At 35.8% G+C, this 27,651-nt stretch overlaps 1 protein-coding gene across 2 annotated transcripts in view; it reads right to left on the bottom strand.

Annotated features, from left to right (window-relative positions):
- Positions 1–27,651, bottom strand: part of LOC119071456 (lachesin) — a 188,497-nt gene that overhangs the window by 128,718 nt on the left and 32,128 nt on the right. For both annotated transcript variants that reach the window (XM_037176309.1, XM_037176308.1), the window contains one exon: positions 1,589–1,686. In XM_037176309.1, the coding sequence (XP_037032204.1) occupies positions 1,589–1,686 (98 nt within the window). The remainder of the gene's footprint in view (positions 1–1,588; positions 1,687–27,651) is intronic.

Here is a 27,651-nt window from a genome sequence, read left to right as displayed (position 1 = left end):
GTTCTGCCGGCAACAACTGGACATCCAACAGTCAACCATTTGGGTAGTGAAACCGGTAACTATCAAGAATTACACGTAATGACTCAACACAGATTTAGTGCAAACATATGTTTTAGCTGCAGAAACACCACGTCATGCTTAGGGTTTGTTGAAATAGATACATGATTAGATACAAAAAAAAACTCGAAGAAACTTGATCGTCTGCGACGTACACAGCAAACATCTACTGAACGTACATCTGGTAAATTGCTACAGATTTTTGTTTTCGTTGTTTCACTTAACTTCAATTTAAAATAGGCTTAGCAGTAGAACAAACAGAAACGGCGATCACAACGCAATAAGAACAATACCACAGAGGACAAAAAAATCAAAGCTTCGATAAGTAAAATCCATCAGTGATAGTGAATACAAACATGTTATTACATGTTGTCTGTAGGTAATATAGAGATGAATCAATTAGACCAAAAACCAAAAATGCTTTTGTAGAGAAGTTATCTGTAGCTGACGAAAAAGAAAAATCAAATTTTTACACTTTACTCTTGCCACATATTAGCTAATAGCCTTCCAACTATCCCACAGAATCAAAATCACCATGATAGACTCGGCAAAAATACTGATTTCGACCAACCGAATGTTAGAAGTTCGTGCTACAACGAATTTTACGAAACAATTCATAATATTCGTAGGTGAAATCGTTATATTTATCCCTTTTTAATGGTAAATGACGCCTAAACACTAAGGTCCCACTATGAAACACTAATCAATTTACTGCATAAAAACGCGATTTCTTAACCCTTGAAATGAAGCATTTTTCAAGGGGGGTTACAGTTCAAACAAAAAAAAGTTGTTCAGGGAAGCAACGTGGGCGATTTCACTGAGCACGGTTCTGAGCTCCTCTAGTAGTTCTCTATTCAATTTCAAATCCGTAATCAGTTTTTTGGGTACCTCTCCATATAACTTCTTCGTTGTTCAGGGGAACCGTGAAAGAAGATTTGAAAATAGAAAATAGGAAAACGTTCACCGAAAGAAAAGCATTTTTAAAGAGTGAAGCTGAATCTTCTTGTGACGAAATTTGTGCGAAAATTATTTTTTATACATTTTTTGAGTTCAGACTTGCGTTACTTGTGTGTATTACAGCTTCATGGTTTATAAATAAATGCCACAATGCAAGATATATTTTTCGTCAACATATTTTCCTGCAAACAGATTTCTATTTCGTCTATTCACGATAGGTAGGTTCACCCTTAATAAGCGACTGGTATATACGAAAATACCACTTTAAATACTTTTTTTAAACCAAATTTTCCATATATTTATGATAGTTGAGTTCCCACGTTAATTTGGAAAAATATGCGGATATGTGGTGAATACAGAAAATTATTTTAAATTAAACAAAAAAGTTGTTCTCAAAATCGTATTTTTTTAATATTCGAAAACCACTTCCCACTGTTTTGGCTTAGCCAATTTGATTTGAATTCAAGTATTTCCTTTTCAACGTAAAAATTTTGTAAACTCTCGAAAGTTTCCTATTGCTCAAAAATATTTCAACGTATTAACTAAAAACTTAAAATTGTATGCAGATTTATACCTTATACAATGCCAAATCCTGTACCACGCATGTCAGAACTGCTTCTCTACCGACTGGAGCTGTTGCATTTTGTATCGGAGCGCTAAATTTTGGATCAGCTGAAATTAAACAAAAGTATAATTATTCACTTTTATAGAATGTTGTTCTTACAAGTTTTTTTTTTTAAATAGAGCTGAAACCAAAAATTTTTATAACGAAGTTAGAACTGCCATCTGTCGATGAAATAAATGTTGATAGTGGTATTGTGTTGGTAGTTTACATATTTTCGACGAGCAACACCTGGCAATACAGCTTTTGTACTCATGCAATTTATGAGGTGGATTATCAAAAAAAAACATAGCTAACGCCGACCCGTACGAAACACCTATTCGTATCAAAAGCCTTTAATGTGAAACTCTTCATTTCTCTTACTTCATTTTCTTCTCTGCTGAAAAACTATTCTCCCTTTAAAATCACTTACATTATCCACTCTTTGCCTTGTTATCATATACAACTAAATTGCCGGAGGCAATATAGACAGCCCCGTACGAAGACAAATTTCATAAATTCCTATTTAAACAGCTATATACCGCTATATTTAACTATATTTCACTATAAATAAACATTTCACAGATAAATATATGCTATTATATAGCTCTATATGCCTGTATATAGCTCAATATAGCTGTATAGTTTTGATAAAGCGGAATTAATAAATTTCACTTTATTTGAGATTAAAGAATGTCCGTTTAATTTAATTAAAGATCTCTTCAGTATCTCTTGCGAATGTAAGTATTCAATATTAAGTATGACAATATGAATCAAGGGGAATTACGATTATGACCCTTCTTGGTTTTCACTATCCAATTAAATAAAGAAATGCGTTTTAATTCTTTATTGTTTCAAAACGAAGTTAACAGTTCAAATGTTAATTTTACACTGGTGTCTTAAATGTTAAAGTCTTACTTATAGTCTGATCAAAACAACTTATGATCAGAGTTTTATCAGATGTTATGATTTAAGTATTTATCTTTGAAAATAGTTTTAATGCTGAATTGCATTTTGGTATTCTTTTAATTAAATGCCAAATTGCATTATGGTGAATTTGATCTTTATTTACTTTAATCTTATCTGCTTTATTTTTGATATTCTCAATCATGAGAATATTTTATGCGTGGGTTCGCCAAATGGATGCGTTGCATTTGGTTCTTTGTTTTCTTCTTGCTTTGGTTCGGTTATCATAACTCTCCCTTTCTTTAATTCAACTACAGGTTGATAAATTTGTAGGGGAACTTTACGTTGTTTACAATAAATGATGCTAGAACCAATAATCACACATAGCAAAAGTGATATAATGATAAATGAACTATTCCTGTATTGAGTTTGTACAGTTTGTTTTGAAAATGTATTTGTTCAAGAGTCATGTTAGAGACATCCACTAACTTTTTCATTTCTTTAAGTACATTTGGTAAAATTACATGATTTACATATTTTTTATTTGAAATTATTGTTTGATTTATCTGAATCTGACAATTTTGGAATTTTAACAGATAAGTTCCGTTTAGTTGAATATTTTGGGTGTTGCAGTTTTGTATTAAGACATCTTTACTATTGACTATCAAGGCCGTATTTTCTGTTATTGTCTTTATAAATGTTTCGCGATTAATCTCGAAGTTACATTCAATCATTGGATTCTCAAAGATAGTCTGGATACATTTGTCATCTATTTTGTTTAATTGATTTTTGTATTTAGTGGGGTAGTATAAAATGTTATTTAGAGAAAGTACTCCTGTAATTTCTGGTTTCAATTGTAGATGACCATTTTTATTAGGGACGGGTTCAATGATGATATTAGCATAAAGTGTTGTTCCATAATTTGGTACACTTAAAATTAGTAGCAGAGTGCTGTTATACATGGCTATTCTTAATTGAATTTCAGAGAATTCGTCTAGGGTGATATTATTATTGATTATCTCATCATAGGTGAGTATGTCTCTACTGAGAATATTTAATCTAGACATTAAAATTATTTCTTTCAGTTTTTCAATTTCACTGATCAAATCATTCATATTTTTTCGTATAAGTATTTCAAAATGAAGTTGATACATTTCTTGCTCGAATTGTGACATAGCGTGAAAGAATTCATCAATTTTGCTCATTATTTTTTTATTAGACTGATTGATGGATGAGGATATGTTTTGTAATTGTTTTGTCATTTTGTCGTTGATAGTAATTTGTTTGTCATTATTTTTTATTAATTTAGTGTTGGTCAATTGTAAATTTACGAAATGATTTTCAATGTTCTGTCTGTCGTTATCGTCCATCGTTCCATAGAGATATTTAAATCCTGTACCAAACGCGTTTACTAGTCCTCTTTTGACACGAGAGTGAGGGATTAGGGTTAGGTACTCTTTTTGTAATCGGTCAAATTCTTGAAGTAACTCGGGGGAATGGTTATTAGTACGATCGAGGCTTGATTTTATCAGTTCAATATTTATTTCGTATTCGGTTAGATTAACCGTGTGGATAATGTATCGATATGAAGACACTAGTTGAGTGTAATTTGTTTGGATCAATGTGAAACCGTTGCCGTGTGTCAAGTCATGGATTTCCAATGTTTGGGATTGTATTTGTGATAGTGTCAGGAGGATCCCTAGGAGGAAGTTCTTCATTAAATTCTTGTTCAAATTTCTTTTTTCGTTTAAATTGATCCTTATGTGAAATTATTTTTGTTGCAGTGTTTTTAATTTTTGTCTTCGAAATGATTTGTCCTTTAAATTTCTTGTATTTGTTTTTCTTATTTTTAGGTCCAGGAATAATTTTCAATAAAGTTGGATTAACGTCCTTGTCTGCTCTATTTTTATTTAATTTGTCAATAATTTTTCTCTTTCTGTTCAATGTCAATTCGTATGTGTCTTGGAAGGTTTGTGGGTTTGAAGAGAAGTGTAAATCGGAGGGTTTCGATTGCGTGGTCAAATGAAGAGTATTGTTATAATAGAAGAGGGCTTCGTATTCAAAGTCGGTATAATATGTGCGATCGTTAGCTCTTTCAGAGTTTCGAAGAACGATTATTTGCTCGTTCAGAGTTCCGTGTAGGCGTTCTATATCCGAATTTCCGGTGTGCCTATTGCTAGTAGTGGAATGATAAGCAATGTTTTTTTCTGTCAGGAATGTAAAGAATTCCAGGCTATTGAGTCCTCCTTCGTTGTCGAAAGTGACATTTTTTGGAGTACCCAAGTAATGGAAGATACGAATAGTAGCATTTAGAAGTGATTTCCATTCTCTTGTTTCTATAGGTTCGATTGCTGCAAATTTTGAAAATTTGTCAATGCAGCTGAGGAATTTTCTTTCGTTTCCTGAGAACCATATATCCATGTAGAAGCTTTGCCTTGGCTTATTAGGTGTTTGCGTTAATTCAAAAGGAAGTTTCACGGGTTGTCGATCGATTTTGGATATTGCACAAGTGTTGCAATTATTTATCAATTTTGTAATATAAATTTTTAAATTTGGATAATAGAAATCTTTCTTTAAAGTTTGATACGTTTTTTCGATACCTGCGTGATTGCTTGTTTTAAAATGAAATAAATTTATTTTGTCCAGCAGATCTGTTTCATCGAGATTTATCAGATTTTTAGTACATACTTCTAAATTTGTTTTTATTTGGATGGATGCAGTATACGTTTGGAATTGATTATGTAATTCCAGGGTGTCAAATATTATTCCAGTTTTTATATCAGGGTGAGTGGAGATGCATTCAGATAATATTCTGTCAAAGATTTCGTTAGTGTAATTTATTTCTGAGATCGTAATGACTGTGTGGTTATGTACGAATAAATTCGTTTGTTCTGACGGTCCAATAGTCATTTTTATTTGACGAGTGAAATAATTTAAGGGTTTTTCAGAAATAGGAAGGTAATATAGATCGTCTGATTCAGCGCTGTGCTGAGTATCTAGAGATGATTCGTTATCATTAATTTTTAATTGAGACGGTGGGAAAGTCAGCGTTCGTACATTTTGTTTACAAATGTATGAATGGGAATAGAGACTTTTTTTAGTTTGGTAGAAGCGTAAGCAATGGGGACACTGTACGTCTGTCGCGTTTTTTCTTTCTAGAGCATTTATTTCTTCAGTAGGAAGTCGAGATAGAGCGTCAGCTATAACGTTGTCTTTTCCTTTTATGTGTGAGATATCAAAATTGTATTCGTTCAAACGAATTTTCCATCGTTGGAGTTTAGCATTTGGTTCTTTCAAATTAGATAGCCAAATTAATGCTTTATGATCAGTTTGTAATTTAAATTTGACTCCATAGAGATAATGTCTGAATTGTTTACAAGCCCATATTATTGATAAGAGTTCTCTTTCAGTAGTATCGTAATTTTGTTGGGCTTTATCCAAGGCTTTACTTGCATAAGCAATGGGTTTGCCTTTTTGGGATAGGACTGCTCCAAGAGCGAATAAGCTTGCGTCTGTAGTTAATGTAAATATTTCATTAAAATCGGGGTAGACGAGTATAGGGTCAGAAGTTAATAAAAGTTTTAAAGTTTCGAAGGATTTCATACTTTTTTCAGTATGAACTATCTTCTCCGTTTTTCGCGTAAGGTTAGTCAACGGTTTAGCTATTTTTGCATAGTCTTTGATAAATTTGTGATAATAGCCGGTCATTCCTAAAAATGAACGAATATCCTTTAGAGTTTTGGGTAGAGGAAGATTTAGAATGGTTTTAATTTTATCCGGATTCGGCTTGATACCTTCTGGTGTAATTACATGTCCTAAGAGCATAGTTTCTTTTTTCAGGAATTCGGTTTTGTCTAACTGAACTTTAAGGTTAACTTCTCTGAGTCTTTGGAAAACTGTTTTGAGGGCATTTATATGTTCTTGTAGGGATACGCTGAATATGATTATGTCATCCATGTAGACGTAACAAAATTTTCCTATTTCATTTCGTAGAACGTTATTCATCATTCGTTGAAACGTTGCCGGTGCATTTTTCAGGCCAAATGGCATTCGAACAAATTCGTAATGTCCGTCGGAAGTTGAGAAAGCAGTTTTCTCTATGTCTGAGGGGTCGATTTCTATTTGATGAAATCCCTTCGCTAAGTCTAGGACACTGAAGTAATTGCATTTTCCCAGTTTAGATAGAATGTCATCAATGTTTGGAATGGGATATTTATCTTCCTTTGTGGCATCGTTTAATTTACGATAGTCAATTACCATACGCCATTTCTTTTTGGCAGAGGCATCCAGTTTCTTAGGTACTACCCAAATGGGTGCATTATAGGGTGAGTTAGAATGTCTAATTATTCCGTTTTCCAACATTTCTTTTATTTGCCTATCGACTTCTTCTTTCAATGCATAGGGGTATCGATAAATTTTAGTATAGATAGGTTGAGAATTGTTTGTTTGAAGAGAATGTTTTACGTCATTTGTAAATGTAAGGTCGTCGCCGTCTTTATAAAATATGTCTTTAAAATTTTGAGTTAATGTTTTGATTTCTTGGATTTCAAATGGTTTGAGGTGATCAAAACGTAGATCTTCTTCGAAATTAGTAGAACTGTATAGTTCAGGTTGCGGTTCAATTATACATGAATTGATTTCTTCTGATGGTTCTTCATCAGGGTGGAAATATAATGGGGCAATTTGTCCATTGATACGGATGCATTTTTCCGAGAAGCAGATGTCTGCATCATTGGATATCAAAATATCATTTGCGATTAAGCCATCTAATTTTTCATGAAATGGTGTGACGTAGAAGGTAACTTCTTTTTGAGATATGGGGAAATTAAACAATTCTTTTGGGATAATGGCTTTATGATTGATTTCACGATTTCCAGTCATTGTTTTAATATGGAGAGGTTTGTCTAATTGTTGTAAAAATTTAGTTTGGCAAATGCCAGGGTTAATTACAGAAGCTGTTGCACCTGTATCTATAAGAAATCGCATGTATCCTATGCGGGATTTGATTTTTACATATGGTAATTTGTTTGTTTTTCCGAGGCTTCCAAATGAAAATTTTGGATTTCTTCGGGAAGTGAGCTCTCAATTTGTTCGGTTTGGGTTTCAACACATTCTTGATTTTGGTCTTCATAATAATCATTTTCATAATTGTCGTAATCATCATGTTCATCATTAGTGTGTTCGTTATGGTAAAGTCTTCGTACTTGTGAAGAACGTGGATCTATATCCATAGGTTCTGGTTTGTTTTGTTTAGAAAATTCCAAAGGTTTAGGAGGATAATTGTTATTTGGAGGATTGGGATTAAAAGGTCTTGATTGAAAGTTGCTATTTCGTTGAAAATTATTGTTTTGAAAGGGTGGACGTGGTTGAAAGTTTTGTCTTTGAACAAATGGTTTAGGACTAAAATTTTGTTGAACTTGTTTGGGTGGAGACGTTTGGTTTTGTGGATAATTTGATCTTGGATTAACAGTTCTTTCAGGATTAGAACGGTATTCATTCATGGGATTGAATGTATGTTTGTCTTCCACATAGCGGTATTTCGTCAAAATTTCTAACGCTTGGTCCAATGTCTGAACAGTGTTATTTGAAATAACAGTTCGCATATCATTAGGTAAACCCATAGCGAATGTTTCTAATGCTTTTTCACGATACACTTTCAGTAAATTCAATGAATTTGTTTGTTCACATTTTTGAATTAAAGAGCTAAGAATTGCTCTAACTTCGTTATAAAAATTGTATGCGTTGCCTTTAAATTTCAACTCGATCATTTTTGTGTAAAGTCTAGATTCTGAATCTAAACCACCAAAATGTTTGTATAAAATTTCTTTGATTTGATTCCACGTATCAGTTTCACCAATATAAATCTTAATCACTTCGCGAGCTTTCTTAATTAATTTTGACTTAATTTTATTCATGATGATTTTTTGACTATCATCGTCATATTTCAAAATAAAAGGTAAAATATCTTCGATTTCTTGAATGAACGTGCTTAAATCTTTTGTATCACCATTAAAACTTTCTATTTCTTTAATTGCTTTTACAGCGAATGGGTGAGTAATAACATTATAGTTACCCAGGATTCCTGGTTGGATGATGCTTCCTTGAGTCGGCATGATTGCTGTTTCCAGGTTGATTTTTCTTAAGTTTAACTGGTCTTCAAACGGCCCAAATGGTATTCTGCTAGTGCTAAGCCCCAAATTGTGTCGTACTGAAGTTATGAAGAACAATCGGCGTTTGAATAATTCTCTGGAGTTTTATTCAACTTAGGTGATGTTTCTTCACTTAATTTGTGAATCGGGATTCACGGTTTTCTGCCAGGTGCAGTGAGTCACTTTTGCAATTTGTTACGAGTGGTAAGTCCGTAATACTGGATTTACTTTATGGTAAAATTAATTTAATTTTCACTTGGTAAATCCTTCCTGCTGCGCCAGTTTTGATAAAGCGGAATTAATAAATTTCACTTTATTTGAGATTAAAGAATGTCCGTTTAATTTAATTAAAGATCTCTTCAGTATCTCTTGCGAATGTAAGTATTCAATATTAAGTATGACAATATGAATCAAGGGGAATTACGATTATGACCCTTCTTGGTTTTCACTATCCAATTAAATAAAGAAATGCGTTTTAATTCTTTATTGTTTCAAAACGAAGTTAACAGTTCAAATGTTAATTTTACACTGGTGTCTTAAATGTTAAAGTCTTACTTATAGTCTGATCAAAACAACTTATGATCAGAGTTTTATCAGATGTTATGATTTAAGTATTTATCTTTGAAAATAGTTTTAATGCTGAATTGCATTTTGGTATTCTTTTAATTAAATGCCAAATTGCATTATGGTGAATTTGATCTTTATTTACTTTAATCTTATCTGCTTTATTTTTGATATTCTCAATCATGAGAATATTTTATGCGTGGGTTCGCCAAATGGATGCGTTGCATTTGGTTCTTTGTTTTCTTCTTGCTTTGGTTCGGTTATCATAACTGTATATAGGTATATATAGATGTCCGTATATGGAATCCCTGAAACCCCACACACATAACAAATTATTTCCATGTTAACAGAAACTCTCTAAGTATCATTTTTCCCAAGATATTTCTATTTTACTAAAATCCAATATGGCCGCCGGCAGCCATTTTGTTAGGAGACCGGAAATAGTACCGACGCTTTACATTCGTTAATACCTTTCAAACATAAAAAAATTCATGAAATTCGGTCAAAATTTACTCGAGATATTGTCAAAATACACCACGTTCACTGTACTTCCGAGTAGCCAGATAAGAGCTCACTCCAAGAGACCTAGCTCACGCTCCGGAGAACATAATTTCATAAAAAAAAATTCCCTGATTGGTACGGTCAATACCTATCTAATAAAGCTAAAACAGACGAAATATGTTCAAATGTGGCCGACCTACAAGCAAAAACTGCTTGCCGCCCTGTGCCTGTTCCACACCAAGGGGTCTAACTCACGAGTCGGTCATCCGATTTCCATAAACTTTTTTTTTGTCGATCGGTATTGTAAATACCTTTTATTTGACGTATCACTTACAAGTTTAACGTTTAAATGTCCGGAGATATCTTCGAAAAACCGTAAAGCACTTATTGGGCCACAGCTCGGGAGGGGTCGATCCAAAATCACTCATCTTCGAACTTAGCCTGTCTTTTGACATTACCAAACGGGAAAAAAAAGAATTTTCAAAATCGGATGCGTTTTACTCAAGTTATCGTGCAGACGGACAGACGGACAGACGGACATTTTTTTTCCGCGGATTTGGCATCTCTAGACAACCACAATAGGTTTCCCCTTACTCAGGGAGTCCAATTCGACGTGTTACAAACGTATGCGTAAACCTATAAGACCCCAGTACTTCGTACGGGTCTAAAAATGAAAATGTGTATGGTTCATCTTAAAAATAGTACATTACTGCTATAAGGCACAGTTATAAAAAGGAATCCAAAATTCAAGCACCGAAAATTTTCTTTCAAAGACTACACGATTGATTGACAATTGGACAATAAATAGATCAAATGAAAGAAATTATGAAGAAAAAAACAACATTCACGTCATGCGTCAAGGTGTTGTACATTGATTTGTAGGAATCACTTTCCATATTTTAATTGAAGTGTGTTAACAACACAACTTTTGATGATTTATAATTATTTCGACATTTTGTCCATCAAAATATTAACCAATTAGTTGTAGTCACAGTCATCAAAACAATTTACTTCATATCGAAGCCACATTCTGTTACTTTAGTTAGTTTAGTAGAAAAATACAATAAATACACACATGCATGCGTATGTGCAATTTTTACATTGACACTGCCTTGTACATTTTGTAACTTTTCAGACATGTCAAATGATTAAATGGTCACTGTTACATTTTTAGCGTCCATGTGTTGATGTCGAAAAAATCGAAAATATTATTTTCAATTTTCCTCAATTAGAGATACGTACGTCTGTGAGTAATTGAAACTTACAGTAAGGTTTGATTGCTCTGAAACAAATTTTCTTCTTTGATTTTATCGATTTTATACTATTTATTGGTTTAAAAAAAATTGTCAAGAAATTTTGAATTTGGTGCGGAATCGTTGTGGACATAAAGTTCTGTTTCAGTGAATCAGCGTCGAACAGATGACGCTAGTATTAAGTTCAAAATGTGTGGAAACGTTGGAACTCAAAAATATAAGGAATCACATAATTTCTTTCTAATCATTTTGAGGTGGCTGTATGTTGTTGTCTCGTTTTCGCTTATGTGATAAAATAGAGTACACACTTGTCACTATCAGTCTCGGCAAGCCTCGACTTCTTCGTGAAATATATATTATTGTATTGACATTTGAGATGTAATGTAGTGAAGAGGTCGCTTTGTTGTTGTTAAATTGTATGGAACGCAAAAATCATAGTGTCAAACTGTATGGAGAATTTCGGTTTCTACGCACGCAACCACACTGAATGCATAAACTACATCCATAAACGCCATCTGTTATCCTTTATCTGTCACCCATCGATGTATTACAACAAATTTTGCAAAGAACTTCGATTCTAATGCGAATTCTCCACTGGACCTAACTCCTCGCCGATTCCTACGGGAAGAAAAGAGCACACAGGCAGGGCCTTCGTGGCAGTTCCTAAGTGCGCTAAACTGTGGACAATCTTTTTCAGCTTTCCCCTTAAAGGAAAGGGTGACGCAACTCCTTGTGTTTTAACTTACAAAATAACTAATATCTATGGTGGCGACGAATTTTGCGTGTGAAATAAATAAGTTAGGAAAGAAATTGTGACTAAAAGTGCAACTTGTGACGCATTTTTTTTTGCTTAAGTTTTCTCTACAGTTAACCAATAAATTAAGGTTGGCTCACCTAGTTTGTGTATATTACGTAGGTGGAAGCATGGGGTTTCAGGGGGTTTCGAACATTTAGTTTTTTCATGTTGCAGATATTGCAGTGTCAAATTCTGTCCAAGATGTGACATATTTGCAAGGTATTGGCCTTTTTCACAAAGTATAATCAGCGTAACATTCGTAAAAAGAATCTTGAATCTGACAAGAGCACGTGTGCCAACGTGTAAAAAACAAATGTTCAAAACCCCCTGCTGAAGCGTGGCGATCCTCTTGTCAAACGGACAGTACATAAACAAATTCCATCATTTATTCTATTATCACTAGGGGTGTGGGGTGCATTACTTTTACATCCTACACACTTGCCACATTCAATTGAACCAACGAATTAATTTCCATTTTTGATTTTGTCGATTGGCACCATTGACATACAAGTAATTAGACTTTGACTGTAATGTCAGTTCATTTTTTAAATAAATATTTCGTCAGCGTTATTTTAGGCCAAGTTTACCATTAAAAACGAGCCATCAGAACAGTCGAAGCGTTTGCTGCGACTGAGCCCCGCACGAACCCGTAAGTCTATTGCGCCCGTAAGTGTAGTTAAAGTAAAATTATTATGAAATGTGTACATCTTAGAAATTGCGCATAGCGCAATTACGAAGCCCCGTACGACGTTCCTTTCAAATGTAACAAAAATTTCAAATAGCCCTAAAATTTTAATTTATTGAGTTACGAAATTACGAAAAACGGATGAAATTTTCTCGAGTTATATGCAAAATACACATAGGGCCGAGTAGCCTTTCACTTCTAAGGCCCTAACTCACCCGATTTAAATTCTGAATTCCTGAATTGGTATTGATAATACCTATCATATGCCATGTCATTTACATTTCCATCGTTTATTTTGCCATAGATATCACCAAAAGACCGTAAATCACTTAGGTGGCCCTAACTCACGAAGGGCCGACTCGAATATGCCTATATGCGAACTTAGCCTCACTATTTCAACTATCTTTCAGGATTTTTTTTTTAATCGGATTTGATTTACTCAAGATATCGACGTGACAGACAGACAACATTTTTATTGCGGATTCGTCAACTATGAACATAGGCAAACACTTTGCCCTTACCGTCTGCTTCGAATTCCATCAATTCCACACGGCATCGTAATCCTATGAGCCCCTTTGTACTTCGTACGGGGCTAAAAACAGTTCTACTATGGTCATACATTCGAATTACCAATTGAAAAAATTAAATGATCATTATACATTAACACATTCAAACGCGTAAGCGTATAAAATGTATCTGTAACGGTAAACACCCGAAAAAATATTGGTAAATATTTTTACGAAAAAGGATTCTAATTGGTAACCTCAGAAAAAAAAATCCCTCGAGTATATAATTTCGTATTTTCAAATTCAAATAAATTCTCTTCGAAACAAGTTCATTATTTGTGTTGATCAATCAATTTTAATGTGAAATTTTAGTAGTAATTACGCTCTAAGTGCGAATAGAATTGAATTGAAATTGAATTTTATTTCATTCATTGTTCTGTTCGTTAGGTACGAAACTTTATTCAACACTCTGATAATGTTTTTATTGAAATGACAATTGTCAAAGTGATATCAGAGCCATATACAGTGCGGCTCGAACATGTATTGTGAAAGTCAGTCTCAGTCAAACTCGAAGCGTTATAAACGTAGGTCTAAATGTATAAGACTCCAATACTTTGTAAGACTTTAAAAACTAAGAATACCTGCAAATAAGTAGCAATACATTTTTACTGTTTATTATTTGCTGAAATATTCATTAATTATTCCTGGAGGAGTATTCGATCAATTTTTAGAAAAGAAATATTTATCTTACCCAACAATACACAATATAAGCTGTAAACATAAACAACATAATCTATCTGTTTCTGTCTTGATTACGGCATGCCATTAGAGCAACACAAATAAGTTTCTTGAGAAACTTTAGTGATCGATTGATTCTTTATTCGTTACAAAAGAAAATGACTTAGAAAATGATATTTGGTTTTCGCAGGCATAAAGAGGTGTTTGTCCAACTACGATTTTTTTTTTTGATGTTACAAGCATTTGAGTGCATAATCAAGGTTGTAATCTTGGGGGGGTTTCACGCATATATCCATTTTATACGGAACAACGCGAAACTTAAGTGGAATCATCATCGAAAGATGAACGTTCGCGAAATGCCCCCTACTAATACCGCAAGTCTTTGCAAAAGCTGTTATCGAATGGTACTAACTTTTATTTCCAAGAATACTTTTCGTCATTTATATTGCGCCGAAGGGAGCCGCCCAAAAAAAGAACAAAAGTTGACCGGAGCACACATCTAGCCTCAACGTAATCAATTTTTGACCAAGAAATTTTTAACAAGAAAATATGTCAACGAGAAGTTTACCGATGAGATTTTAAATTGTCGTATGAGGGGTTTCGTCAGTATCTGTCACTTGAGCGTCACCTCTTCCTCTTTTGAGGTTTTTGTGGGATATTAGTTGTTTTGGAAATTTTGGGTAATGCTTAGAGTTAAGCAAGCTCTACAAGCGACGCTTTATCCCAGCTCTCTACATGCCGTATAGCCGAAAAATATCTCAAAAATACGAAATTTCAAGATGGCCGTCATTTTCTTGAAATATCGATAAAAGTTTTCCGTCAAGGAAACTATATGATTAGCAATCTACGTCAACTATGTTTGTGCCGTGCCATATAGGCCTAATTACAAAAATCGATACAATTTCCAAGATGGTGGCTGTCTGCCGTTTTGTTGGACATTTTAACCCTAAACACACATTCCCCATTGAAACCAGCAAACCAAATGTATAAATACCTAAAATTCCAAAATGTTCCAAAAATTTTGTGAAGAAACAAATTTTTCAATTTCATAATCTTTCATAATTTCATAATCACATTTTGTATGAAGCATGGGAACACTGATCTACTACATCCATAGCCTATTTTAGGTAATTTCTTAAAGAATTTTCGGGAATTTTAGAGAATTTCGAGAATTTTCGGGAATTTAATTCCTAAAATAGGCTATGCTACATACACCATAATTATAGCTGTCATATTTATTTTTGTCATATAAATGAAATAATGGCTTTCATATAAGTGCGTTTTTTGGAATTATTCATTGGAGGTGAGCGAGGTGACCCGAAACCCGACAGATACTGAAACCCGCTAACTTCGAAAATATTTAGAAAACGCAAAAAAACGAGCCATCAGAACAGTCGGAGCGTTTGCTGCGACTGAGCCCCGTACAAACCCGTATATCTATTGCGTACGTGACCCTAGTGCGTCTGTCACCCTACTTTGACCGTAAGACTATTGCGCCGGTTAATGTAGTTAAAGTAAAATTATTATGTAATATGTACATCTAACAAATTGCGCATAGCGCAATTACGAAGCCCCGTACGACGTTCCTTTCAAATGAAACAAAAATTTCAAATCGCCCTAAAATTTTAATTTATTGAGTATAAATACACATAGGGCCTAGTATCGGCCTCAGTCCGAGGACCCAAATTTAAAATTTTTTTCAACTACATTCTATTCGGCCTTTGATTACCTCCCAAATGAAACAAAAATTACGAAAAACGGATGAAATTTGCTCGAGTTATATGTAAAATACACATAGGGCCCTAGTAGTGGCCTTAGTCCAAGGACCCAAATTTAATTTTTTTTCAACGACATTCTATTCGGCCTTTGATTACCTTCCAAATGAAACAAAAATTACGAAAAACGGATGAAATTTACTCGAGTTATATGTGAAATACACATAGGGCCCTAGTAGCGGCCTTAGGCCAAGGACCCAAATTTAATTTTTTTTTCAACAACTTTCTATTCGGCATTCGATTACCTTCCAAATCAAACAAAAATTACGAAAAACGAATGAAATTTACTCGAGTTCTATGTAAAATACACATAGGGCCCTAGTAGCATTTCACTTCTAAGGCCCTAACTCACGGTCCACTCACCCGATTTAAAAAAACTTTTTTTTCCTGGATTGGTATTGACAATACCTATCATTTGCCGTGTCATTTACATTTCCATCGTTTATTTTGCCATAAATATCACCAAAAGACCTTAAATCACTTAGGTGGCCCTAACTCACGAAGGGCCGACCCGAATATGCCCATCTTCGAACTTAGCCTCACTATTTCGACTATCTTTCAGGGAAAAAAAAATTTTGAAATCGGATTTGATTTACTCAAGATATCGACGTGACAGACGGACAGATGGACAGACGGACAGACGGACAGACAAAATTTTTATTGCAGATTCGTCATCTATGAACATAGGCAAACACTTTGCCCTTACCGTCTGCTTCGAATTCCATCAATTACACACGGCATCGTAATCCTATAAGCCCCTTTGTACTTCGTACGGGGCTAAAAATAATTTAATTTTGAAACGTGTTGGACAGCACTGACATCCACGTCTGTACTAGAACATTCATTCAATTCATTTAGAAAATGACAGTTGTGTTTTCCTATCGGAAGTTCTCATTAGAAATTTCTATTCGATGACGAACGCAAGTTTACGTTGATTTTTAGCCCCGTACGAAGTACGAAGGGGCTTATAGGATTACGATGCCGTGTGTAATTGATTGAATTCGAAGCAGACGGTAAGGGCAAAGTGTTTGCCTATGTTGATAGATTACGAATCCGCAATAAAAATTTGGGCCGTCTGTCCGTCTGTCTGTTACGTCGATATCTTGAGTAAATCAAATCCGATTTCAAAATTTTTTTTTCCCTGAAAGATAGTCAAAATAGTGAGGCTAAGTTCGAAGATGGGCGATTTTGGGTCGACCCCTCCCGAGCTGGGGCCCCATAAGTGATTTAACGTTTTCCGAAGATATCTCTGGCCATTTAAAGGCTACACTTGTAAGTGATACGTCAAATGAAAGGTATTTACAATACCGATCGAAAAAAAAGGTTATGGAAATTGGATGACCGACTCGTGAGTTAGACCCCTTGGTGTGAACTAGGTACAGGGCGGCAACCCGTTTTTGCTTGAACGTTGGCCAAATTTGAACGGATTTAGGTAGATTTTGCTTTATTAGATAGGTATTGACCGTACCAATCCGGGAAGGAAAAAAAAGTTTATGAAATTCGGTTTACCGGAGCGTGAGCTAGGTCTCTTGGATTGAGCTTATATGTGGCTACTCGGCCGTACAGTGAAGGTAGTGGTTTTTTGTTAATATCTCGAGTAAAATTTGACCGAATTTCATGAATTTTTTTCGTTTGAAAGATACTAACGAATGTAAAGCAGCCGTACTATTCCACCTCCTAACAAAATGGCCGTCGGCCGCCATTTTGGATTTTTGTAAAAACAATATAAATCGATGAAAATGATAATTACAAAGTCACTGATCAGTGAGAAGTGTAGTTTGTGTTACATTTGAAAGGAACGTCGTACGGGGCTTCGTAATTGCGCTATGCGCAATTTTTAAGACGTACACATTTCATAAGAATTTTACTTTACCGACGTTTACGGCCGCAGTAGACTTACGGTATACTCTTATAAGAGTAGGGCGACGGACGAACTAGGGTCACGTGCGCAATGGATGTACGGGTTTGTACGGGGCTCAGTCGAAGCAAACGCTCCGACTGTTCTGACGGCTCGTTTATATCCGGTTTAGTATGGAAAATTTGAAATGTTCGCCTATATATAGATTCCTTAGTTCTCCCGTTGGTTGTTCTTTTTTTCTTTTTTAGGGAAGTCGAACTAGCGTCACAAACCTCCGCTATTGCTTCGGTTCATGATAAAGGGTGCGCTCAGTCGACGTCTTACAAAAGAATATTTGTTTTCTTTGAGAAATGAAGGGTTGTACACAGACTCAATCAGTTTTAAAACTTTGACGTAAGTTTCATTTAATTTTGTAGTTTTCTAAGAAAATTTTTATTTGTACATGATGATATCGCGTTATGTTTATTCCATATGCAATGATTCGTGTTTATATTTATATTTTATTATTGAAATAAACGAGCCGTCAGAACAGTCGGAGCGTTCGCTGCGACTGAGCCCCGTACGAACCCGTACATCTATTGCGTACGCGACCCTAGTTCGTCGGTCGCCCTACTCTTACCCTAAACCTACTAACCTAAAATTCTTATGAAATATGCACGTCTTAAAAATTGCGCATAGCGCAATTACGAAGCCCCGTACGACGTTTCTTTCAACTGTAACCCAAACTTAAAAATTTTTGCAACAATTTATATTAACCTATATTTACCTATAAATAAACATTTTACGAATAAATATGCTACTATATAGCTCAAAAGAACTATCTACACCGTTATATAGCTCAATATAGCTGTATATATTTATAAATAGATATCCATATTTGGGATGCTTGAAACACCCCACACACATAACCAATCACTTCCCACTGATCAGTAACTGATCATACCAACCACGTACCCTATCCGAGGGTTTGTATCGGTACCACGGGAGCTGGAAGCCCCCCGAGAACCCGAGAAACTCTCGGTATCGGGCCCAGCGTCGGTTGAGGAGTCTATCCTTGGCTGAAACGTGGTGGCTGTAGGTTCAATTGCGCTTTATGCGCTGGGGTACTGCTCCCGGGGAAAGTGCAGTAAGGGCTGAGATGGGCTCTGGCCTCACCTTTGGTAATGTTGGTGCATGAACACCGGCATAAAAAGGTAGTTCGACGCGCTGATTGAGCGTTAATCTCGATCAAATCCTTTTTGGAAAGGAAGAGCTGTTACGCTTATGGCAGGTAAGCTCTCTAATCTAAAGATATGTTATTCTGATCAGTAACTTTGTAAGTATCATTTTCACCGATTTCTATTGTTTTTACAAAAATCCAAAATGGCGGCCGACGGCCATTTTGTTAGGAGGTGGAAATTAGTACAGCTGCTTTACATTCAATAATACCTTTCAAACAAAAAAAAATTCATGAAATTCGGTCAAAGTTTACTCGATATATTAACAAACAAGGCATCAGAACAGTCGGAGCGTTTGCTGCGACTTAGCCCCGTACGACCCGTAATCCTACTTCGTCCGTAACCATAATACGTCCGTAGCCGTAATACGCCCGGAACCCTAATACGTCTACAACCCTCTAATGCGTCTGCTACCAAAATGCAAGTCAAGTTGGGCATGATCAAATTTACTTAAAGTGTTCATTTTTAAAATTGCGCATAGCGCAATTACGAAAGCCCGTACGAAGTACCTCTCAAATAAAACCAACAATTTACGACATTATTTTAGAAACCCAAAATTTTTTACCAACTTTCCATTGGGTATTCAATTACCTCTCAAATAAAACAAAAATTAGCAAAATCGGATGATATTTACTCGATTTATGTGCAAAAAACACTTAGGGCCTAGTAGCAGCCTTAGTCCAACGGCCCAAATTTAAAACTTTTTTTGCCACCATTCTATTCGGCATTCAATTACCTCTCAAATAAAACAAAAATTAGCAAAATCGGATGATATTTACTCGATTTATGTGCAAAAAACACTTAGGGCCGAGTAGCGGCCTTAGTCCAAGGGCATTCAATTATCTCACAAATGAAACAAAACCTAGCAAAATCGGATGAGATTTGCTCGATTTATGTGCAAAAAACACTTAGGGCCGAGTAGCGGCCTTAGTCCAAGTGCCCAAACTTAAAACTTTTTTTGCCACCATTCTATTCGGCATTCAATTATCTCTCAAATGAAACAAAAACTAGTATATTTTAGCTGCACCCAATGCCTACAACTGAATGCGAGAAGGCAGCATAGCTGCCTTAACCATCACTCTAGGTTTCATTTAGTAATTGCGTTTGTTACATTTGTTAAATTTTGTGGTCAAATTTGCTGTAGAATTTCTCGTTAAAGACATGTAGACTAAAGGGTCATTCAAGAAATGCACGCTCAAAAAAGTATGATTATCAGACCCTTTCCCACTGTGTACAGCAAAATGTATGAAGTATACGCTTTTGTTAAATTCCTGCTCACCTATAGAGATTGAGCATACATTTCGTAAAAGGGAAAATCCGGTGGAGTTGAGCTATTTTAGAGTTTCCGCTACATTTTGTTAAAGGACAAATCCAATTAGCTGGAGGTATTACCGTTCCCGCTACATTTTGTAAAAGGGAAAATCCGGTGAAGTCGATCTATTCTAGCGTTCCCGCTACATTTTGTAAAAGGGCAATCCGTTGAGGTCGGGCTATTTTAGCGTTCTCGCTACATTTCACAAAAGGGCGAAGCCAATGAGGTCGAGCTATTAGCGTTCTCGCTACATTATGTAAAAGAACAAATCCGGTAAGGTCGGTCTATTAGAGCCTTCACTTTAATTTTGTTAAAGGACAAATCCAATGAGTTGGAGCTATAAGCGTTCCCGCTACATTTTTTAAAGGGATCCCGTGTAGTCGAGCTATTTTAGAGATCCCACTAAATTTTGTTAAAGGATAAATCCGGTAAGGTCGATCTATTAGAGCCTTCGTTAAATTTAGTTTAAGGACAAATCCAATGAGGTTGAGCGATTTTAGCGTTCCCGTTACATTTTGTTTAAGGGCAAATCCAATGAGGTCGGGCTATTTTAGCATTCCCTTTACACTTTGTTAAAGAACAAATCCGTTGAGGTAGTTCTATTAGTACCTTCGCTACATTTCATAAAAGGACAAAATCTATGAGGTTGATATATTAGCGTCTTTAATACATTTTGTAAAATAGCAAATCCGGCGAGGTCGATCTATTTTAGCGATTTTGCCTCATTTCGTTAAAAGATAAATCCTGTGAGGTCGATCTATTGGAGTCTTCACTACATTTTTTTAAAGGACAGATCCCATGAGATTCCATTAGCAACTTTAATTCATTTCGTTAAAGGGACAAATCCTGTGAGCTTGATCTGTTAGCGTTATCGCTACATTTTGCAAAAGGAAAAGTCATTAGAGATTTTGCTAAAAGCCAAATCTGGTGAGATCGATCTATTAGAGGTTAGAGTCTTCATTACATTTTGTAGAAGGAAAAATACGGTAATATCGATCTATAAACGCCTTCGCGATCTGTAAAACGTCAAATCCGGTGAGTTTGTTCTATGAGTGCTTCTGCTAAATTTTTTAAAAGGACAAATCTTGTGAGGTCGATCTATTACGGCCGAATTAAATTGCACAACAATTTCTTAATTATTAATTAATTTAACAAACATTTCGTTTGCACCCGACTCCACCCAACGCTGATTTCGGGTGAACAAATGAATTGAAAAATAAATTTCAACGCACTCTGATATGAAAATATCGTGAATCATTCATATACGACGCTGCGTTTGAATTGTAGTTGCCACTTAAAGTTTTGAATTTTCAGCGGACTTATGGCGTGAATAAGTTCACCTGTACATTTGCTAACTGGCGCTATTTTATATTCAATAATGTCAGACTTGTTTCTATGTGTAAGTCAAAAAAATGATAATTTTGCTCGAGTTTGTGCAATCAACATAATACAAAAATTATTTAGACCCACCCGCAACGCACTTTTGCAACCGAATAGTTTATGAGTTTTAACACGTAGGGGATAATGCTCGAGCAGGCACTTTAGGCACGCCGGAAAGTGCTAAGGGCGTCGAGGAATACCTCCAAATAAATTTCTAAAAATCAAAAGTCAAATTTTTGATTTTTAGAAATTTATTTGGAGGTATTCCTCGACTCCCTTAGAACTTTCCGGTGTGCCTAAAGTTAACAAGTTACAATAACCGGCAACGTGTTAAACTGCCGACTGCTAATACATTTAATTTGCAAAGACAGACTGTAACGCACATTACTAAATTTAGAACGATCACACGCGATAATATGTTATTATTCCACCATTCGCTTTTCGAATATTTTCGCGCTAACAAAAATACGCTCAAAATTGAAGCACTTAGTACATTTATCTCGAGCATTGGTTTTTGTTTAAATTTTCGCGCCTACAAAAGCGTACAAACGATGACACAGTTTGATCTAGTACCTTTAGCACTGCCGTTTGACGTCTTAAGACGAAAAACATTTTGTTGTTGTTTGCAAAAATAATAATAAAATGGCAAATAGATTGAATGCAACAAAAAGTGTTGTGATTTATGGCAAAATGTTGTGCAATCGATAGGCTCTATCAGATTTCAGGTAATTCAATTCATTAAAAGATGTAAAACAAATAATTTATTGTGGAAATCTTTTAGCAAAATATGACCCTAAGACCACATAATCGCTCCACGCAGAGGCTTCGGATATTGGATGTTTTGCCCCAATCACTGCTGTGGCGCTCACACTCTAATTATTAGTGCACCCTAAAGTGCTGGAACTTCTTTCGTTGCAATATCTAAATTTGTACAACGAAAATTTTTCCATTTAAGAAGCAGTGCGCCATATACTGAAGAATGTCACAAAATTTTCGTTTACAAATCTTTTCATATCTCGGTCCAGTGACTTCGATTTGAATCCGTTTGTTCTGTGACCTATCTCAACTTTATATTTAGAAAAAAATTGCCGAAGTAACCTATAGCCTTACACGCCATCTTGTGGACGTACTGAGATCAAAGTTGGGCCTCTGTTTCGACATTTAAACCTCAATTGCTCGGAAACGGCACCAAGGATTTTCTTGATATGGGACTCATTTGAAAGGTCTTTTAGAGTACTTTTCATTAATAATAGCCGTTTTCAATAAAGTGAAAAATGTTGAATGGGAAACGAAAAAAACGATTTTTTGTACCCAAAAAAAACAGGTTTTTTCGCATTTTGCGGCACTTCTTCCACCGTGAGGTGCCGTAAAAACTTGATTTTCGGAATCTACACCCTCGATTACCCCTTAGTAGGCACAAACCGCGCAGAAATCGATCAACCACAGCCCGTAATGCGCAATTGAAAAGTGCAAAATTTTGCACTTCGGCGGCCATTTTGACAGGCAAAACGACATAAATTTTTTTTTTCTCCACCACCATCGTGTTCAGCGCATTGAATACTACCAAAATCAACGAAAAAATCGTTAGGTCCGTGTCGAAGGGCCGGACCTAAGGTAGGGCCCTACTATCAAAAATCGATTCTAACGCCTATTTAGAGTCATCCTGTGAAGTTTCAGATTTTTAGAACCACGCAAACGCCTTTTACAGGGCAAAAGCTAAAAACGGCGCTTGTGTAATAAGAGGGGTTGACTAGCAAAATCGGATGAGATTTACTCGATTTATGTGCAAAAAACACTTAGGGCCGAGTAGCGGCCTTAGTCCAAGGGCCCAAATTTAAAACTTTTTTTGCCACCATTCTATTCGGCATTCAATTATCTCTCAAATGAAACAAAAATTAGCAAAATCGGATGAGATTTACTCGATTTATGTGCAAAAAACACTTAGGGCCATAATTTGATACAACTTTAGGATGTTAAACAAAACAATAAAAACTTAGGGCCAAGTAGCGGCCTAAGTCCAAGGGCCCAAATTTGAAACTTTTTTCGACACATTCTTTTCGGTATTCAATTACCTTCCATAAAAAACTAAATCTAGCAAAATCGGATGAGATTTACTCGATTTATGTGCAAAAAACACTTAGGACCGAGGAACGACCTTTGAGCACTCCCAACGAGCCCGCGTTGCATCTTAACCAAAAACAATGTTCAGCAACTTTGTTCTACTCGTCAATACCTTTCATTTGATATATCATAAGCAGCTATTGCGTGCGTGTTTCGGTAGATATCATCGAAAGACTGAAAAACACCTATAGGGCCCTAGCTCTGGAAGGGCCGACCCTAACATGCCCATTTTCGAACTTGACCTTACTTTTGTCGATACCAATCGGGGAAAAAAAGAATTTTGAAAAAAGGTTGTGATTTACTCAAGCTAGAGGGGTCACAGACGGACGGACGGACGGACGGACGGACGGACATTTTTTTTATTGCAGATTCGTCATCTATTAACATAACCAAATGCTTTGCCCTTACTGTCTGCTTCCAATTCGACGTGTTACAAACGGCATATTAATCTTATAAGCCCCCAGTACTTCGTACGGGGCTAAAAACACCACGTTCACTGTACGGCCGAGTAGCCACATATAAGCTCACTCCAAGAGACCTAGCTCACGCTTCTGTAAACCGAATTCCATGATGAATTCCACCTGATTGGTACGGTCAATACCTATCTAATAAAGCAAAATCCATCGAAATCCGTTCAAATTTGGCCAACCTACAAGCAAAAACGGCTTGCCACCCTGTACCTAGTTCACTCCAAGGGGTCTAACTAACGAGTCGATCATCTGATTTCCATAAACTTTTTTTTTGTCGATCGGTATTGTAAATACCTTTTATTTGACGTATCACTTACATGTTTAGCCTTTGAATGGCCGCAGATATCTTCGGAAAACGTTAAATCAGTTATGGGGCCCCAGCTCGGGAGGGGTCGACCCAAAATTGCCCATCTTCGAACTTAGCCTCACTATTTCGACTATATTTCAGGGAAAAAAAATTTTGATTTACTCAAGATATCGACGTGACAGACGGACGGACAGACAGACGGACGGACGGACGGACAGACAAAATTTTTATTGCGGATTCGTTATCTATGAACATAGGCAAACACTTTGCCCTTACCGTCTGCTTCGAATTCCATCAATTACACACGGCATCGTAATCCTATTAGCCCCTTGTACTTCGTACGGGGCTAAAAACTTGTTTTCTCTTTTCATTAAAATATAAAACTATGAGACTGATTCTGCTGAACAAAAGAAAAATATAAATTGTTTTACAATGATTTAATAAAAGCACTATTGTTGAATCCCGAACAGCGAGTGTTTTCACTCTACAAAATAAAATTGATCAAAGAGTGCCATTGAATTAAAACTGATCGCAAAGGCACTGCGTTGGCCTATAAATACGATGTAATTGCACCAAATAAAGCAGAACAAATACAGAGCGGGTAGCATGTCCTAAATAAGGTGTGTGTTTCTCAAAAGTAGTCCTACTGGCGCTTTCGAGCTGGGGAGAATATCCCACCAGTATAGTTGTAGAAATAGTAGAGTGACCGGAGAACCAGAACCAGAGTGACCATAATTTATGCAATTGGCTGGTAGCCTTTTGCCTCTGGATACAACATATGGTGACCCCGACATCTCTATGCCCTCCTGATAACAAATGTATATGAGACCGATGCGATCCGAGTTGGTTTAGGGATCGCGCAAGGACGAAATATGTGAAAAGACACTGAAATTCTCCATACATTTTTACCATTACTTTCTATGGGAAAAATTATTTTTCGACAATATCAAACATTTTTGGTCCAGACAACGTAGATTAGCAAAAAATTGCTTTGTTTCCATTTTTTGAAATTTTTACATCGTTTGGGCACACCTAACAATATTGGTATAGACAAAAATCCACAGACAATTTTCCAAGTGATACAAAGTCATGCTAAGTTACTCTTTCAGTTTAGTGTTAGGTATCGTTGTAAAGGTAAAGCCACTGTCCTAATAGTCATTTGAAATTTCCCTCAGTTCACGACCCTGGTATTTTTGGACTAAAATCGATATCTATATAGCTTCAAAAAGTTGTTTTCGAAAAAATTTCTTTTTACAATGAAAGCTTGTGCCGTAAGCCATCGTTAGATATAAATATATCCGATGTATATTCCATAAAGGTTTTGGAAGAACCCAAAGACTGAGTGAACAGGTTGGGCTACGTTGACTGACTTGAGAGATGCGGATGCACTTACAAATCATTAAATCGGTCTACTCGGACAACTCTGAAGTGAAATAAACCAACCTCAGCATCTGTTAATTACGTTCAATTTTTCTTAAACCCATATTTCCGTGTTTTCCACATATTTCGTCCTTGCGCGACCTCTAAACCAACTCAGATCGCATCAGCTCCATATACGTTTTTTATCAAGAGGCCATAAAGGTTTGTTTTCTGTGGGGTCAGCCAACTTCATCGCCACTTTATTTTCCCATACGATTTTGGACCCCCCTAGAATTCACCACAACACTAGACATAAACAATCAGTTATTACATTTTTGTATTGTATATAGTGGAGGTCCATGTTCACATAAAAGCAAAAAATCGTGCATTTAATGATAAAAGCGTGAAGTTTTTACCATTGATAAATACTCAAATTCTGAGTGTTTTTGGATATGGTCCAAAAAATACCCCACCCCTTCTCCCCATTTCCCCCCTTCGAAATATTCAGTGTATAGCAGGCCTCTCACACCTCCTTATTTCCTTATTTTTCCTTATTTTTATAAAAACCTCCTTATTCCTCCTTATTTTATTAAAAAATCCTTATTTTCCTTATTTTTCGCAAATTTCATCGACGGAAATCAAAATTAAGAAAAAAAACGCTGCTCGGCAAAAATAACAATTTTGACTATTTAGCACAAAGAACTCTAATAAAAAGGTGGTGTTGTAGCTCATGATCGTTCCAACATGACTGGTTCAACATATATTTTTGAGGTTCCACGCCGCCTCTCGGCTCGAGAGTCTCGAGGAGAACTATTTGATTTAACATGTAAATCAACCTTAACAATGTCTCAGACATGCGTCCTTATTACAAACAATTGAAGGATTTAGCCTTATTTACATTTACTTCTTTCAAATTTATACTTTTATACTTTCATCAATTTATTATTTTTTCGAAATTCGAACGGGATAACAAACAACAGCTTTTGCAGTTAACGAGATCGAAATCTAATCCAGCAAGATTTTAAACTTGAGGGTGGGGTCAAGTAAGAATTCACGCCGTAAGTACGTCTTAAATTTCAAAAATTTTGTCGCATCGAAAACTGATTGAAAACTGCCACCCTACAACAACGATAGGTACGACAAAGTAAACAGTGATGCGTTTTATTTTGAATTTTGAAGCGCACTTACAGTGATAATTGGTAAAGCTAAGCTTTGCTAAGAATCTAATTCGAGCCTTAAACACGCACAAAATATTCAAATTTTCATCGTGATAAAAGTGAATTTTACGATACAACTTTACAAAAACGATACGTCAAAATAAACAATAATGCGTTTTATTTTAAAGTTGTGGCGGACTGCCGATGTAAATTACTGTATCTTAGATCCCCCAAAAAACCCAGAAGGGTAAATGTGACGCAAGTCCTTTATCTTACTTACAAAATAACTGATATCGCTGAGGGTGACGCATTCTGCGCCTGTACGCAAACGTTTAATCAACATAAAAGTGACCCAAAAAGTTTCAGAAAGAAAATTTTACCAAAAAAAAATTGCGTCACAAAGTGGCAGATGATTCGGCCTTCTTCCGTTTAAATTCCATTATTTCACGACGGATTTTGTCCTATTTTAATTATTTTCATAGCCATGGTTTCCTCAACATCTGCCACTTGTGACGCAATTTTTTTTTTGGTAAAATTTTCTTTCTGAAACTTTTTGGGTCACTTTTATGTTGATAAAACGTTTGCGTACAGGCGCAGAATGCGTCACCCTCAGCGATATCAGTTATTTTGTAAGTAAGATAAAGGACTTGCGTCACATTTACCCTTCTGGGTTTTTTGGGGGATATCAGTTCTTTTGGAAGTATAGGGGTAAGGGTCACTAGTTTTGTAAGCATCTCACGTCGACTACAGCTCAAATCCTTCAAAAAATCCGACGGAAGATAGGTATTGCCAGAGGAATCAACTGTTATCCCAAAATTTAGGAACCAACGTTGGACCACCTCACTTATGGGCATATTTTGTTGAATTTTAACTTTAAAGCCTCGTCAATTCTCCGCTATCAAAATTTTTTCTCCGCCAATAACGGATTTGTTCCACAGTTCCACATAACTCGGCGGTTCGCTGATAGTAAATTTTCAGAATC

The sequence above is a fragment of the Bradysia coprophila genome (assembly GCF_014529535.1).
Source record: "Bradysia coprophila strain Holo2 chromosome IV unlocalized genomic scaffold, BU_Bcop_v1 contig_5, whole genome shotgun sequence".
NCBI lineage: Eukaryota > Metazoa > Arthropoda > Insecta > Diptera > Sciaridae > Bradysia > Bradysia coprophila.
Note: the sequence above shows the minus strand (reverse complement) of the source record. Positions and strands in the feature narration are given on the sequence as shown.